The sequence below is a fragment of the Rhincodon typus genome, chromosome 11, assembly GCF_021869965.1.
Source record: "Rhincodon typus isolate 14 chromosome 11, sRhiTyp1.1, whole genome shotgun sequence".
In the NCBI taxonomy this organism is placed as follows: domain Eukaryota; kingdom Metazoa; phylum Chordata; class Chondrichthyes; order Orectolobiformes; family Rhincodontidae; genus Rhincodon; species Rhincodon typus.
This window is the reverse complement of record NC_063342.1, coordinates 56,353,487-56,368,334: the sequence shown is the minus strand read 5'-3', so window position 1 is coordinate 56,368,334 and position 14,848 is coordinate 56,353,487. Positions and strand designations below refer to the sequence as shown.

Sequence of the window (14,848 nt, the reverse complement as noted above, 5' to 3'; positions counted from 1 at the left end):
CGTGTGCACCTCCAGTTTCTGATTTCTCTTGGCCAGAATCTCAGCAAGAGGGACACCAGTAATAACACTCAAACTTCACTGCATGACAGTTTCTGAATACCTTCAAACAGCCCCCCCTTTTTTTTTTCTTGCATATAAGACAATATAACAATCAATCCATCAAAGATTCCAAGTAGAGTGGAATGCTGACTTGCACTTTGAGTTCAGAAATGAATTATGAGCTGGGAGGTTGATGGAACGATGCAAACATTAGTCAGCCACAGGGATACTGTGTGCAGTTCTAGTTACCACAATAGGAAGGATGATTGCACTAGAGGGTGAGAGTTTGATATTTTAACATTAATTTATGGGGTTCACCAGGATATTGTCTGGGCTGGAGTACTTCAGTTACAAAGGAGACTAGATAGGCTTGGTTGTTCTCCATAGAGCAGAGAAGACTGGAGAGTGTCCCTCAGATGTACAAATTGAGGGATGTAGCTGGGAAAGAACAAAAGCAGAAATTGCTGGCAACATGCAGGGTGAAAGCACAGTTAATATTTTGGGGTCTGGTGACTTCATCAGAACAGTTCTGATGAAGGGTCACTGGACTCAGCATTAACTGCGCTTTGCTTTGTCCCCACAGATGCTGCTAGACCTGCTGACTTTGGCAAGCAATATTTTTGTTTCGGACATGCTGTTCAGCAAATTTCAGCATTTGCTGTTTGTTATTGATTCCTTTAAAAAAGGAAAGAATTGCCCTCCTCTTCTAGAGGGATTGGTTACCAGGGGGCAGAAGGTTGAAGGAGGGAGGGTGGTGAGTATCTGGGACTGTTTGACAGGGTGGCGGATGTAGGAACCTTCTTGGCATCCATATACTAAAATGAACACTTGAATGCCATAGTATGAAAGCCTGTGCTAAGTGCTTCCAAAAGTATTAGATGCTTGATAAGCAAAATTTAACATGATTGGCCAAAATGCCTCTTCCTGGGCTGTAAAACTGACTTGAGTCAGCAGGGCAGTTTGTTTACAGACTGTCATTTGTGGGGTATGGCTTGATCGCTAGCATTTTAGTGAAATGTGTGTACAATTTGAGTTTGATATTTTCCCATCTAACAGTGTAAGAGGACTCCGAAGGGCTTCAAAAGGATAGACTTGAGCAAGAAACCTAGCAATGGGGGTGTGATGTGAAGCAAGTCTGCTTTGCTAGCAAATTTTGAAATAGAATTTGTTTTTTGAGGAAACTTAGCAGAAGGGAAATAGCATTCAGGAGGAATCAAAGTTAACATGCAGTTAAATATTTAGTAAGACCAATAGGTTTTCTCTCTTTTTGTTTTAGAAAAAGAGATTGGTGTAAATGATCTATTTTATGCAGTGGATCACAAAGCTATACCTGGAGAATGTATGCATGCAGTTCTGGTGTCCTTAACAAATAAGTGTAAACTTGGGCTCCTGTGGGTATAATGAGGTGAGGGAATTATCCAAGAAGGGTTTGGAATAGGCATATATTTCCTCATTTAAAAGAAATGAGAGAGGATCTGATTGAAATGTAATTCATGAGAATTTTTGGAAAGATAGACTGAGTGGAAAGTTTTTTTTTAGTAGATAATCCTGGACTGTTGGATAGCCAACTTGGTAAGTGGTTTAGGAATGAGAAATTTGCTGTAGTCAATTTTAGAGTTTTGTTTCATGTTCCATAGAATTCTGGATGTTCCATCAGTGATTTATGTCCAAAGCAGAAGTTAACTTTTTTTTTAAAGATACCATATGACTAACAGTTTTTATATTTAGTGTTTAGGTGCAGCTTTGATTACTGTTGTGGTTGTAATCTTTTAACCTAATTCACATTTTAAAAACGAATTTTCTATCTCATTCAATGCTCTTGGTTAGTTATTAATTACCAGTTTAGATTCTTGAATTTTCTTAATGTGGACGCTGATACCGAAAAATTGCTGTTACAGTGGCAAGGCAGTGATCCAACTCATTGGAAAAATACTGTTCTAAATGTATAATTTTTAAGATGAGTTAATAATAAACAGTGTAACAATGGAAGTGATTTAGTAAATAGGAGAAACCTCGTCGGCTTGTAAGAAGAAACGAGGGAGTCGTATGCCATCTAGCTGAGAATCGATTTGGAATTACTAATTAGGAGCAAATTACTGCAGATGCTGGTATCTGTACTGAAAATAGAAAACAATGTTGGCGGTCACAGGAGGTCAGCCAGCATCCATACAGAAAAAGTGCGTAACGTTTCCAGTCTAGATGACATTAATTATCCATCAGTCAATCCAAAAAGCCCCGCTCTTCACGGGTAAGCAGATTAAACGCTAGCTGTTACGGTCGTGATCATGGTTGAAAAATCCGGGAGAAACTGGAAGAGACTACTTTCAATGAAGAAAGCGAGTAAGATTGGGAATGTGTGCATTCATGTTAGGCAACTGTCCAGCCTCGCTGCTCACCTGGGGCTCTGCTGCTGGAGGGAGGATACGGAGCCCTCTGCGCATGTGTGGAGTGAGCTGCCTTCGGTGGTTTTGATCAGTTCGGGGAGTCTGGGGCGGTGGAAGGCATGGCCAATGCTATTTGTATCCTCACAGGTCACTTCAATATCTTCGGAGTGGTCTTCTTCAAGACGGACGTGAGTAGTAGGCACTACTGTAATTGGGACGGAGCTGTGTTTGTGTTCCTGTGAGAGTTTGTGGCCCACTTGGTGTATGTTTATACCGCAGAGCGACCTGGCCCGCAGCTAGCTCCCCCTGGCCTTCTCCCAATAGGAAAAATAGTCTGGACTGAAACAGGGGTCCTCCTGATTTTTTTTTTCCCTGTGCCAGTTGATTTAATTTTGGGCTCCGTTGGGAATGGTGTAATATTTTCTCTAACGACAGGAAAAAAAACACTTTTTTTTTAGAAGTCCTTATTTTATGGGTATTAATAATTGGGCATTTTAGTAATCCCTCTCCCAACATTTTCTGGACATCTTAACTCTCCAAGTTCCTAGTAAAAGTTTTCATATACATGTTTGGCAGTGCTGAAGTCAGTTCTCCTAGCATTAACAGTGCCAGAATAAAATAGAGCTGTGCTGTCTATGCTGGAAAAATGAAATAAAGTCAAACACTAAAAACTTGTTTCTCCATACTTGCTGCTTGGCTTGCTGAGTAATTCTGTCATTTTCTGTTCTACTCCAACCAAATAGTACTGTGTGTAATTTTCAATGGTCATCTTATTCGTAAGGTACCAATAAAGAACAACTAGTCAACAAAATACTAGTCCAATATCACATTGCCTGACTGGGTGAAAAGAAGTCTGGTAAACGTGGACCCAAGTCTTCTGATTTGGGGTGCAATCCCTATATATTTTTTTCTCAACAAAATCATTACCCAGTTACCTTCCCAGGACTTTTCTGATTGGATTTCCAATTTAGGATGTAACAACAGATGCAGTCCAGCAAATCTCTTGTGTAACCTCAGTGAACCTTTGCAGAAACTGTATCCCCTTTTAAATAGCAATAGCTGCCTATATTCCATTAAGTGAAATGCTTGAAGGTTCCAAAGCCATTTTGACAGGTATGCGGAAAGTAAGTGGACGAGAGGTACATAACAGGACAGTGGGTGAGGGAAGGTTTAGTCTGGCATCTGGGTGGTGATGTTTGTATGTCCAGAAAAAAGGCTCAGCCCAAAGTCCATTGCGAAGAACGGGACACTTTTCCCAAAATTTCAAAGGATCAGGGTTCATGTAAGTAACAGTTTCTTCCAAATTTATTTCCGTACAGAGCCAGCACAAGGCTCAATGTCTTATTCTCTACCAAATATTTCTGTTAATGTGGTCACTTTATTTAAAAAAAAATAAAAAAAAGTTTGATCCTCATCTCAATTTTATTGTAAAATTACCCATCTACTACCACTACCACCATCAACAGCAGTTTGCATGGTTCTTATAAATCAGAACTGCTAAAACTGTGATGATTATCAGCGCAATAGTCAAGTTGTCAAATGCACTATGATATTATTTTCTCTCTTTAAATTTTCTGCTTTTCTTTCATAAATTCAATAAAGGAACATGCCAGTGCTGAAGTTTGGAATAAACTTTGACTAAAATCCACTCATGCCAACATAATCGCAAAATTTTGTTTTGTCCCAGGAATGGCAAAATTGAAAATAGCCCTTCAAATTCACATCTAGGTACAACTTGGCATAGTCCTACGTTGTAGCACACATCAGTTACTTTTGACAAGTTTACTTTTGACAAGTAAACTTTTAGCCAGTTTTATAACCAAACTGGCTCTCTGTAGCTATTCAAACAAGTGGTGCAAATGTTCTTCCCAGGTTTTGCTGAAAACAACAAAGTCTTGAATGTAAACAACCCATTATATAATTCCTCAATGACTTCATTGGAACGTTACTCATGCATTTTTCATTCCAAACATCATGACTTTGCATTGATAAAATTCATTTGCTGTTATAAAAGCTAATATTTGTTTGGCCGTATGAACGGAACTTGAACAATCTTCAGCCAGAAGGGCCGAGTCAATGATCCGGTGGTCCTCAGCAACACAATGTCTTCAGACATTTCTGTTTAGTTCATGTGCTATCAAGGAACAGTTTGGAGTATTAGCTACGAAAAGGCAATGGATCCTTCAACACTCCAGCAATGTTACAGAAGATTTGTGCTCAAGAATATGCTGCTTCCCCTAGCCAAGCTGCTCCTGTACAGTTACAAACTAGCATCTTTCCAACAATGTGTAAAATTGCCAAGGTCTATCCTGTTACAGAAAAAAACAGGACAGATCAAACCTGGCTACTTATTGCCTCATCAGTCCATCTCTACTGTTAGTAAAGTGATGGAAGATATCATTACAGTCCTGTAAAACAGCACCTGCTTAGTAACTACCTGCTCAGTGACACCCAGTTTGGGTTCTGCCAGGGCCACTTGTCTCCTGACCTCATTACAGCCTTTGTTCAAATATGAACAAGAGAGCTGAATTCCAGAGGCGAGGTGAGAGTGACTGTCCAAGTGTGTCTTCGAGGAGCTCTAGCAAAACTGAAATCACTGTAAATTGGAGTAAAACCTCCTGTGATTGGAGTTATTCCTGGCACATAGGAAAATGGTTGTGGTTATGGGAGGGCAATCATCCCTGCTCCAGGACATCTCTGCAGAAGTTCCTCAGGATAGTGTCCTAGGCCCAATTGTTTTCAACTGCTTCATCAGTTACCATCCTCCCACCATCATAAGATGAGAAATGGGGATGTTCACCAATTATTCCATGATGCGCAACACTGCTTGCCTCAGTTACTGAAGTAGTCCATGTTCAAATATAACAAAACCTGGACAATATCTAGGCTTGGCTGATGAGTGACTAGTAACATTTGTGCTGCACAAATGCCAGACAATGACAGTCTCCAATAAGAGACAGTCTAACCACCCCTTGACATTCAATGGCATTACCAACACCAAATCCCCCATTTTCAATATCCTAGAGGCTATGAATACTGTAGCAAATAACTCACCACCTGATTTCCCCAAACCCCATCCACCATCAACTTGGCACATGTGTGATAGGATACTTCCCACTTGCTTGGATAAGTGCAGCTTCAATAAAACTCAGATGGCTGACCAGCATTTATTGCTCATCCCCAGTTGCCCTGAAGAAGGTGGTGGTGACCTACCTTCTTGAAGCACTGCAATCCACATGAAGGTAGACCACAATGTTGTTAGGGAAAGAATTACAGGATTTTGACCCAGCAGCCTGGCAATAAATTTCCAAGTCAGGATGGTGATTGGCTTGGAGGGGAACTTGCCAGTGGTGGTATTTCCATGTATCTGATGCCCTTGACTTTCTAGATGAGAGTGGTCATGGGTTTGGAAGGTGGTGTCTGAGGACCTTTGGCAAATTTCTGAAGTGCATCTTGTGGATAGTATACTGTGTTTTTACTGAATATCAGTGGAGGAGGGAGTGGATATCTAATCAAGTGGGGAATATTCCATCATATGCCTGACTTGTGCTTTTGAGATGATGTACAGGCTTTGGGAAGTCAGGAAATGACGTTACTGGCTCTCAAATTTGAAAGATGGGCTGGAAGCATACTGGTCTTCAAAATTTGATGCCATTTTTCCAATGCACCTGGAGATGGTGGGTAATAAGCAGACATATTTAGATTGTTTTATTTCCAAAGTAGTCATTATTTCTTTGAATATTTGTGACATACAATCAGATTAGGTGCAGATTTTATTTTTCTAGATAATCCATACATTGTAAAAAAGGTTGAGCTAACTTTTTCACTACAATTTCTGCTGTGAATTTTCCTAAACCCATGTCTTCAGGAAATCTTGTGGAAAATCCATAATTATTAAAAGTTACTGATTCCCATTCATGCATTAGGTAGGGATTCCATATAATCTATTAAGACCCTAGTAAACAGTTCTTCAAAAGCTGATACTAGAATTGAAGGAAATGTTTCCAATGATAATTGGGGTTTCCCCACTCCCTGACATGTATGAATGTTTGGCAAATGTGACTACATCTTTATGTAACCCTAGCTAATAAAAATAATATTTAAGCCTGGCTTTCCCAAATGCTTAAGTCACCCACAATTGGAATTTTGAAAGTTACTTGTAATATTTCAACATGATACTTAGATGGAATTAGCAGCTGATGGATCACTGCCTGTTCTTCATTGGCTAGAAGTTCAGGTAATCTCCATTTCCTTATTACTACTTAGCCTTTCAAGTAATAATGCCCTGGCATTGATTCTGACTCAATTTCTGAGTTGGCTGTTTGGTATAATTCCTTCAAATCAGTATATCTACTTGTTATGGCTCTAGTAAAGAAGTTGGGCTAAACATGTCAATCTTATTCTGAAAACAAAGAAGTTCTGGAAATCACACCAGGTCAGACAATATCCATGGAGAGAACAAGCTAACATTTCGAGTCTAGATGATTCTTCATCAGGGCGTGAATCTTATTCTGTTTACCTTCATCTTTGTCAATGAAATTTTCTAAAATTATTTTGGATAACTGAATATCTGAGTTGTCTTTCTGTTTCAGAGACTCCTCTTCTACTTTCCTAATTCTCTAGGGACAAGATGTAGTCTATCGGGCTCAAGTGAATTCCTAGATGACTATAAAAAGTGTAGGAGAACACTTAAGAGGGAAATCAGAAGAACAAAAAGAGGGTATGAGATAGATCTGGCGGATAAGGCTAAAGATAATCCAAAGAGGTTCTGTAGCTATATTAAGAGTAAAAGGGTGGCTAGGAAGAGAATAGGTCCCCTCAAAGATCAGCATGGCTGTCTATGTGTGGAGCACTGGAGATGGGAGAGATTTTTAATGAATATTTCTCCACAGTGTTTACTGAGGAGAGAATCATGGATGCTAAGGAAATAAGGGAAACAAGTGGGGATGTTTTGGACTGCACTTGGAGTATTGTGTACAGTTTTGGTCACCCTGTTATAGAAAAGACATACTTAAAATAGAAAGTGTGCAAAGAAGATTTATGAGGATGTTGCCAGTATCAGTAGGCTTGAGTTATAGGGAGAGGTTGGCCAGGATAGGACCGTATTCCTTGGAACTTAGGAGAATGAGGAGTGACCTTATTGAGGTGTATAAAATCATGAGGGGCATTGATGGAATGAATGCATATGGTCTTTTCCCCAGGGATTGGGAATTGAAAACTAGACAGCATAGGTTTAAGGTGACGGGATAGATTTAAGAACGACCTGAGGGGCAACTTTATCATGCAGAGAGTAGTACGTATATGGAAGGGACTGCCAGAGAAAGTGGTTGAGGCAAGTACAATAGCAACATATAAAAAACATTTGGATAGGTAATGGATGGGGGAAGGGTTTAGAGGGATATTGACCAAATGTGGGCAATTGGAACTAGCTGAGTGGGCACCATGGACCAGTTTGGGCCAAAGGGCCTGTTTCCATGCTGTATTACTCTATGATTCTATGTAGTCAAACAGTCAAGATACAATCAGCATCTTTCTCCTGTGACACAGTTCCTTTTACTTCCATTGGTTTTCCATAGGAATTTGCCTCACTACATGAACTGCAACTTCCTCTTTAATAAATCACTCCTTAATTCAACTGTGTACTGTATTGTCTTCAATTACCCCTCTGAACAGCAAATGGTATAATCAAATAAAAGCAAACTTTGTCTGCAGATAACCTGAAACAAACACAAAATGCCAGAGTAGTCAGCAGATCTGGTGGCAGCTGTGGAGAAAGTGACGGGAGTTACGTTTTGAGTCTGATATGACTCCTTCAGAACTGAAATTGGTTGGAAAATAGTGTTATTTATATTTTTGACATAGGTAGAGGAAGTACAATGGGAACAAGTAGTGTGGAGGTTCAGTGCAAAAGGCAAAGGGATTGCTAATTGAGGTGACAGAAATAAAGATATAAAATAGATGTAAATTTAAGTGTGGAAGGGTAAAAATGGGTCATTTTGGCTGAGAGCAAAGTAAACTAGACACAAACAAGTCAATGTGGGGAAGGAGAGGGAGAAAAATGTAACAGAAAAAGGACAGGTGTTATGAAGTCAGGCACTGAAGTTGTAGAATTCAATATTTCAGTCTTATAGGTTATAAAGTGCTTAAGGGGAAAATGAGATGTTGCTCCTCAAGCTGTCATTGTGCTCCATTGGAACATTGTAGGTCCAGGAACATAAAAACATAAATAGGAGCAAGAGTTGGCCTTTTGGCCCCTAGCCTGCTTCGCCGTTAAATAGGATCATGGCTGATCTGACACTTCTCATGTCCACTTTCCTGCCCTTTTCCCCATAACCCTTGATTCCCCTAGTGATCAAGAATCTATCTCATTATTAAATATACACAAGGACTCAAGTCTGTTAAGAATTGTATATGTTTCAATGAGATCACCTCTCATTCTTCTAATTTCCACTTAAAGAGGTGGCCCTTTAATCAAAAATGTTTGAGAACCATTGACGTCATTTCCTCCCTCCTCATTAAATGATGAAGGAACCTCATTTATAAAGTGAATGCCTCTGTCAAAACTCAATTAACCCTCGTGTCATGAAGAGTGCTAACTGCAAAATCTCACATCACTGACTCACTAGTTGGCAACTGCTTCATTTTTGTTTTAGAAAAGCAAAATTCCAAAATAAGTAAAACGCATGACCTGAAAGTAGACAAATAGTGTCTCAACTATTCAATGGGGGCAGGTGCCCTAGCAATCAAAATATTCAGTCTGAATTTTATTTTGAGTCTGAACTTTAATTTTTATTCTTGAAGATGTGGGATGACAGGGGTGGTAAAAGGCCTTTTATTTACTGTATTGTGTCAGGAAATGCCTTACCCACTTCTCTGCATTAGCAGTACAGCTCAGTGTTGCTCACTACAAACAGTTGGGGGATCTGTCTCTTGGAAAGATAGTCCTTCACCTCACCTGTTGTCAATGTAGCCTCAAGGACAGAAATGTGAGCATGAGAGCAATGTGGTTTATTAAAATGGCATGCAGCTGAAGGTGAAAATAATCCTACAGTTAGAACGGATTGTTCTCATAAAGCGGTCGCCCAGTCTGCATTTGGTTTCACCAGTGTAAAAGAGATTGCGTAGTGAGTAGCAAATGTAGTAGACTTGATTGACCAAAGTGCATATAAAATGTTACTTAACTTGGAAGGTGTTTGAGGCCTTGTACAATGAGAAGGGAGCAGGTGAATGGGCAAGTGTTACATTTTCTGCAGTTGGACGGGAAGGAGCCATGGGAAGTGACCAAAGTTTTAGGAGTGAACGAGTGTGTCATGGAGGGACCAGTTTCTTTGCAATCCTAACAGTGAAGGAAAGGGGAAGATGTCTTTAGCAGTGGCATCCAGATGCAGGTGGTAGATATGGTAGAGGATGATCTTTTGATTTTTTAAAAATTCATATGGAAACTAGCAGGGTGCCAAGTGAGGACAAGAAGTACCTTATTGATGTTCTGGGAGGGAGAGGAAGGAGTGAGGTCAGAAGTGTAGGAGATGGGTCAGACATGGCTGAGGATCCTGTTAACCACAGTGTGGATAGAATCATTGGTTGACAGAAAAGGTCATGTCAGGGTCGTCCTGGCATTATTGATACAGATGAGACCGACAATGGAGAAACTGGAAGACTGGAATGGAATCCTTGATAGCATGTGAGGATGTGTAATTGAGATAACTTTGGGAGTTGGTAGGCTTTTAATGAATAGCCTATCTCCAGAAATGGAAACACAGAGGTCAAGGAAAGGGAGGGAAGAGTCAGGTGAAGGTGAGAGAAGGATAGAAGTGATGAAGATGAATGATGAAGATAAGGCTGTGGATGTTGTTTACATGTGCTTTAGCAAGTCCTTGTACAAGGTCTGTGGTAGGCTGGTCCAGAAGATCAAATCACATGGCATCCATGGTGAGTTGGCAAGATGGATACAAAATTGGCTTGGCCATAGAAGAGAGAGGGTAGTTATGGTAGTTCTGACAGGAGGTATGTGACCAGTGGTGTTCTGCAAGGATCAGTGCTTGAACCTTTGTTGTTTGTAATATATATAAATGACTTGGATAAAAATGTAGGTGGTCTGATTGGTAAGTTTGCAGATGATAAGAAAATTGATGGAGTTGTGGATGGTGAGGAAGGTTGTCAAAGAATACAGCAGGCTATAGATCAGCTGGAAAGTTTAGCAGGGAAATGGCACATGAAGTTTAATCCGAGAAGAGTGAGGTGATGCATTTTGGGGGATCAAATGTAAGAGGAAAGTATACTGTAAATGGCCAGACCTTGGGAGCATTGTTATACACAGGGATCTTGGGGTCCAAGTCCCTAGCTGTCTGAAAATGGCAGCAAAAATGAATAAGCTGTTAACGAAGGCATATGGCATGCTTACCTTCATTAGTTGGAGAATTGAGGATAAAAGTTAGCATGTCGTCTTGCAATGTTTAAGACTTCAGTCAAGCCAAGCAGTTCTGGTCACTGCACTATAAGAAGGATGGGGAAGCTGAGGAGAGGGTGCAGAAGAGATTTACCAGGGTGTTGCCTGGATCAGAGTGTTTTAGTTATAAGGAGAGGTTGGACAAACTTGGATCGTTTTCCCTAGAGCGTTGGAGCCTGAGGGGTGACCTGATGGATGTATATAAAATTATGAGAGGCATGAGTAGGGTGGATAGTTAGGGTCTCCTTCTCAGGGTGGAAATGTCAAATACGAGGCGGACATAGTTAAAAGGTGAGAGGGAGAAAGTTTAAAAGATGTACAAGGATTTTTATTTAACGCTGAGGGTAATAGATGCTCGGAACATGCTGCCAGGGGAAGTGGCAGAAACAGATACGATAGTGGAGTTTAAGAGGCATTTAGACCGATGAACAGCAAAGAATAGAGGGTTGTGGACTATGTCCACATAGATGGGATTATTTTAGAATAACATCATTGTGGACTGAAGGGCCTGTTCCTGTGCTTTACTGTTCTATGTACTATTCCCACATCTACATCTCTTCACTGTCTGTATGAGATCTCATAAGTATTTGTCAGAACTGCTGTTTCTGATCTTTGATACGTAACACTCATAAATAAGGGTGGTGCGTGTATGGAATGAGCTACCTGAGGAAGTGGTAGAGGCAGGAAATATTACATTTAGGAAGGGTTCAGAGGGATATGGATCATAGAACTAGTTAAATTTGGGATACCTTGTCGGCATAGACAAGTTGGTCTGTCTTCTTGCTGTACGACTCTGCATCTATAAGTGTTAGGTTTGCGGGAATGCTGTTTTTCAATCCTTATATTTTCTTAATTTCTCTTGTGTTTGTAAAAAATTCTATAACTTAAGTGTTCTAAACCACTGTTCCTACAGCATTTCTATTTACCTTGTAAATTCTACAAATGTCTGATTAGATTTCTCTCTTGTAGTCCTGAATTTAAAGTTAACAAACTTCAGGCAGAAACTGATTAGCATTCAATATTGCCTTTTTTTTACAGTTTCTTAGCCTGCAGGTGGTTCATCTGAGAAACTGGTGTATACAATGAGAGTTGTACCTGTTAACACACTCTGTAATATGTAGTCCAAACATCTTCTGGCCACTTCATCTGTTTAGCAACCTACTCAAATTAGGTGAAATATCTTTAAACGTCAGCCCCAGTAAATTTAGGTATTAAGCATAGATTCTTAATTCAACCAAATTCTTCGTTGGAATCAGAATCATCCTCTGACCTAATTCCCGTTCATTACTTCTTTACTCTGAACTTTGCTGTGGCCAACTCATGTTGTCGAATTTCCTCATCTCTTTAGAGTTCAAGCGTTTTAAATTCCATTTCCTTTTCCATTAGGTTTGAACTTTCTCTTTCCTAACTCTCTGGTTTGTCTTAACTCTGTTTTCTCATTCAAAATCTATTGTTTATCGCTCTCATTCAGAGTTTTTGTTCATTTCTAACTGTATCTTAACTAGTTGTGACATCTCAATTTCATGTTGCTATTCCTTTAGTTTTAAATGCTGGATAATCACTAAATATCTTCTCCTAATGTGATCCTGCTTTTATTTCTACATAAAGCTGATCTCTCAGCCTAGCCTTGGTCAAAGAGTTCAAATACTCCATTGTTATAGAGTCATAAGGCATGGAAATAGACCCTTCAGTCCAACTAGTCCATGCTGAACATGATCCCAAACTAAACTCGTCCCACCTGCCTGCTCCTGGTCCAAATCCCCTCAAGCCTTTCCTAAGCCTTTCCTATTCATGTCCTTACCTAAGTATCTTTTAAACATGGTAACTGTGCCCGCATCCATCAGGAAGTTCATTCCACATGCAGATCACCCTCCGTGTAAAAAAAAGTTATATTTTCTATTTTCAGAAAACTCTTAACAGCACTTTAAACCACTTTCAAAACTGTGCAGTTTTTTTCACCACAACCAACTGAATTCTGTCCAGCACTTTCTTGTCCCCCTTCCTTTAAAAGAAGACACAGTTAAGTCATATCCCAGAATAAAATCTGGTTTAATAGATGATACTTTTTTTAAAGTGGCAGGCTTTCACTGAAGTCGAGTACACAAGGCTGCAGATTTGTTTTGTAACAATAAAATAGAAGCTTCTTATATTAATAAAATAAACCAAACCAAACCGAACAGTCTTAATGATTTATGGATGTATACAATGTCTGTGGTTTGTTTATAGAATCTCTACAGTGCAGAAGTAGGCCCTTTAGTCTGTTGAGTCCACATCAACCTTCCAAAGTCCATCCCAACCCAGACCCATCCTGCATTATCCCCATACCCTGCATTTCCCACTGGGAAATCCACCCTTCCCTGGACATGATGGGTAATTTAGCATGGCCATTCCACCTAACCTGTATAGGTTTGGACTGTGGGTGGAAACCAGAGCATCTGAAAGAAACCCACACAAACATGGGGAGAATGTGTAAACTCCACACTGACAGTTGCCAGACGTGGAATTGAACCCAGGTCCCTGGTGCTGTGAGGCAGCAGTGCTAACCACTGAACCACCATGCCGCCCTATGGGCAAATATGTCCTTAATTTGTACAAAGCACAGTTCAATGTGTGTATGTCAATTCAATGAATGAATATGGACTACTGTAATACAATTAATGTTACTGAACTTGAACAACATTGGAAATGGGAAATCTGTTGGGAAAATATGGCAAGAACACAAATTAGATTCCTGACATTGCATATTCCAACTTTCCATGCGAGCTTTTAACAGCTAGATGAGAATTTTGCAAGTGAGCAGTGACGGACCTATTTGAGTGCATTAATCTCTCATTAACTAACTTTGTCTCATTTATGCAGTTTGCTATTTTCTCAGTCAGCGCAGAAAAAACTTGACAGTGACAATCCCTAACATGAAAATCAAGACCATAAGAAGGCAGATATAGGAGCAGAAGTAGGCAAACTTAGCAACAGTACATTCACTTCTATCATCCAAGTCATTAATATATATTGTAAATAATTGTGGCCCTGACGCTGATCCCTGTGGCACTTCACTAGTTACAAGTTGTCATCCTGAAAATGCCCCCTTTCATCCCAACTCCGTTTGCTATTAGTTAGCCAATCCTCTATTCATGCTAGTATACCACCCCCAACACCATGGTTTCTTATATAAGTAGCCTTATCTGTAGTACCTTATCAAATGCCTTTTGGAAACCCAAATAAATTACATCCACTGGTTCCTCTTTATGTATCCTGCTTGTTATCACTACAAAGAACTGTAATAAATTTGTCAGGTGTGATATATCCTTTATGAAGCCATACTGACACTGCTAGGCTTTATTATTTATTTCTAAATTCTCTACTATAACATTCTGTATAAAAGATTCTAGAAATTTACCAATGTTAAATTTTAAGCTAATTGGTCTGTAGTTTCCTGTTTTTATCTCTTATTTTGAATAAGGAATAAGGACACAAAGGTATAAAAGAAGGGGGCAGTTGGAAGAAGCCCCAGAGAGCTAACTGCCATCCGCTAGAACTAACAGTCCTCAGCTGTCAAAGAGAATCGTTGGCTCTCACAGCCTCCTCTATGTCTTAGACAAAGCACCATCTAAATAACAAAGGTACAACTAGTTAATATTCCTGACAGAAGAATTGACAGAGGAGGCATGCCTGACAGAAGAATTGGTGGAGAAGCTACAAAGCATTCCGAAAGACACATAGCTGGCCTGAAATTTGAGAGACTAAATTCTGTTTTTTTTAAATAAGTGGGATTTGTATTTATTGGAACATCAAATTATTAGAATCGTGTTTTATTCAGGAATAGTTCGCAGTTAGAAGGGATTTATTCGGTTTGTTAATAGTTTAGTTGATTTGTTCACTCTTAGAGTGAGATAAATAGATTGTTACTTGTTGATTGTGAAGTGAGCATCAGGGATTTATTTTGTTTAACTACTAGAAGTCGCTGAAAGTAAAGTTAGGA

General features: G+C 39.6%; 1 protein-coding gene across 1 annotated transcript in view; it reads left to right on the top strand.

Annotated features, from left to right (window-relative positions):
- The first annotated feature begins 2,364 nt into the window (after positions 1 to 2,364).
- LOC109911772 (superoxide dismutase [Cu-Zn]-like) overlaps positions 2,365 to 14,848 on the top strand; it is a 26,142-nt gene continuing 13,658 nt past the window's right edge. The window contains exon 1 of the mRNA XM_020511150.2: positions 2,365 to 2,611. Within this exon, the coding sequence (XP_020366739.1) occupies positions 2,543 to 2,611 (69 nt within the window). The 5' untranslated portion in view covers positions 2,365 to 2,542. The remainder of the gene's footprint in view (positions 2,612 to 14,848) is intronic.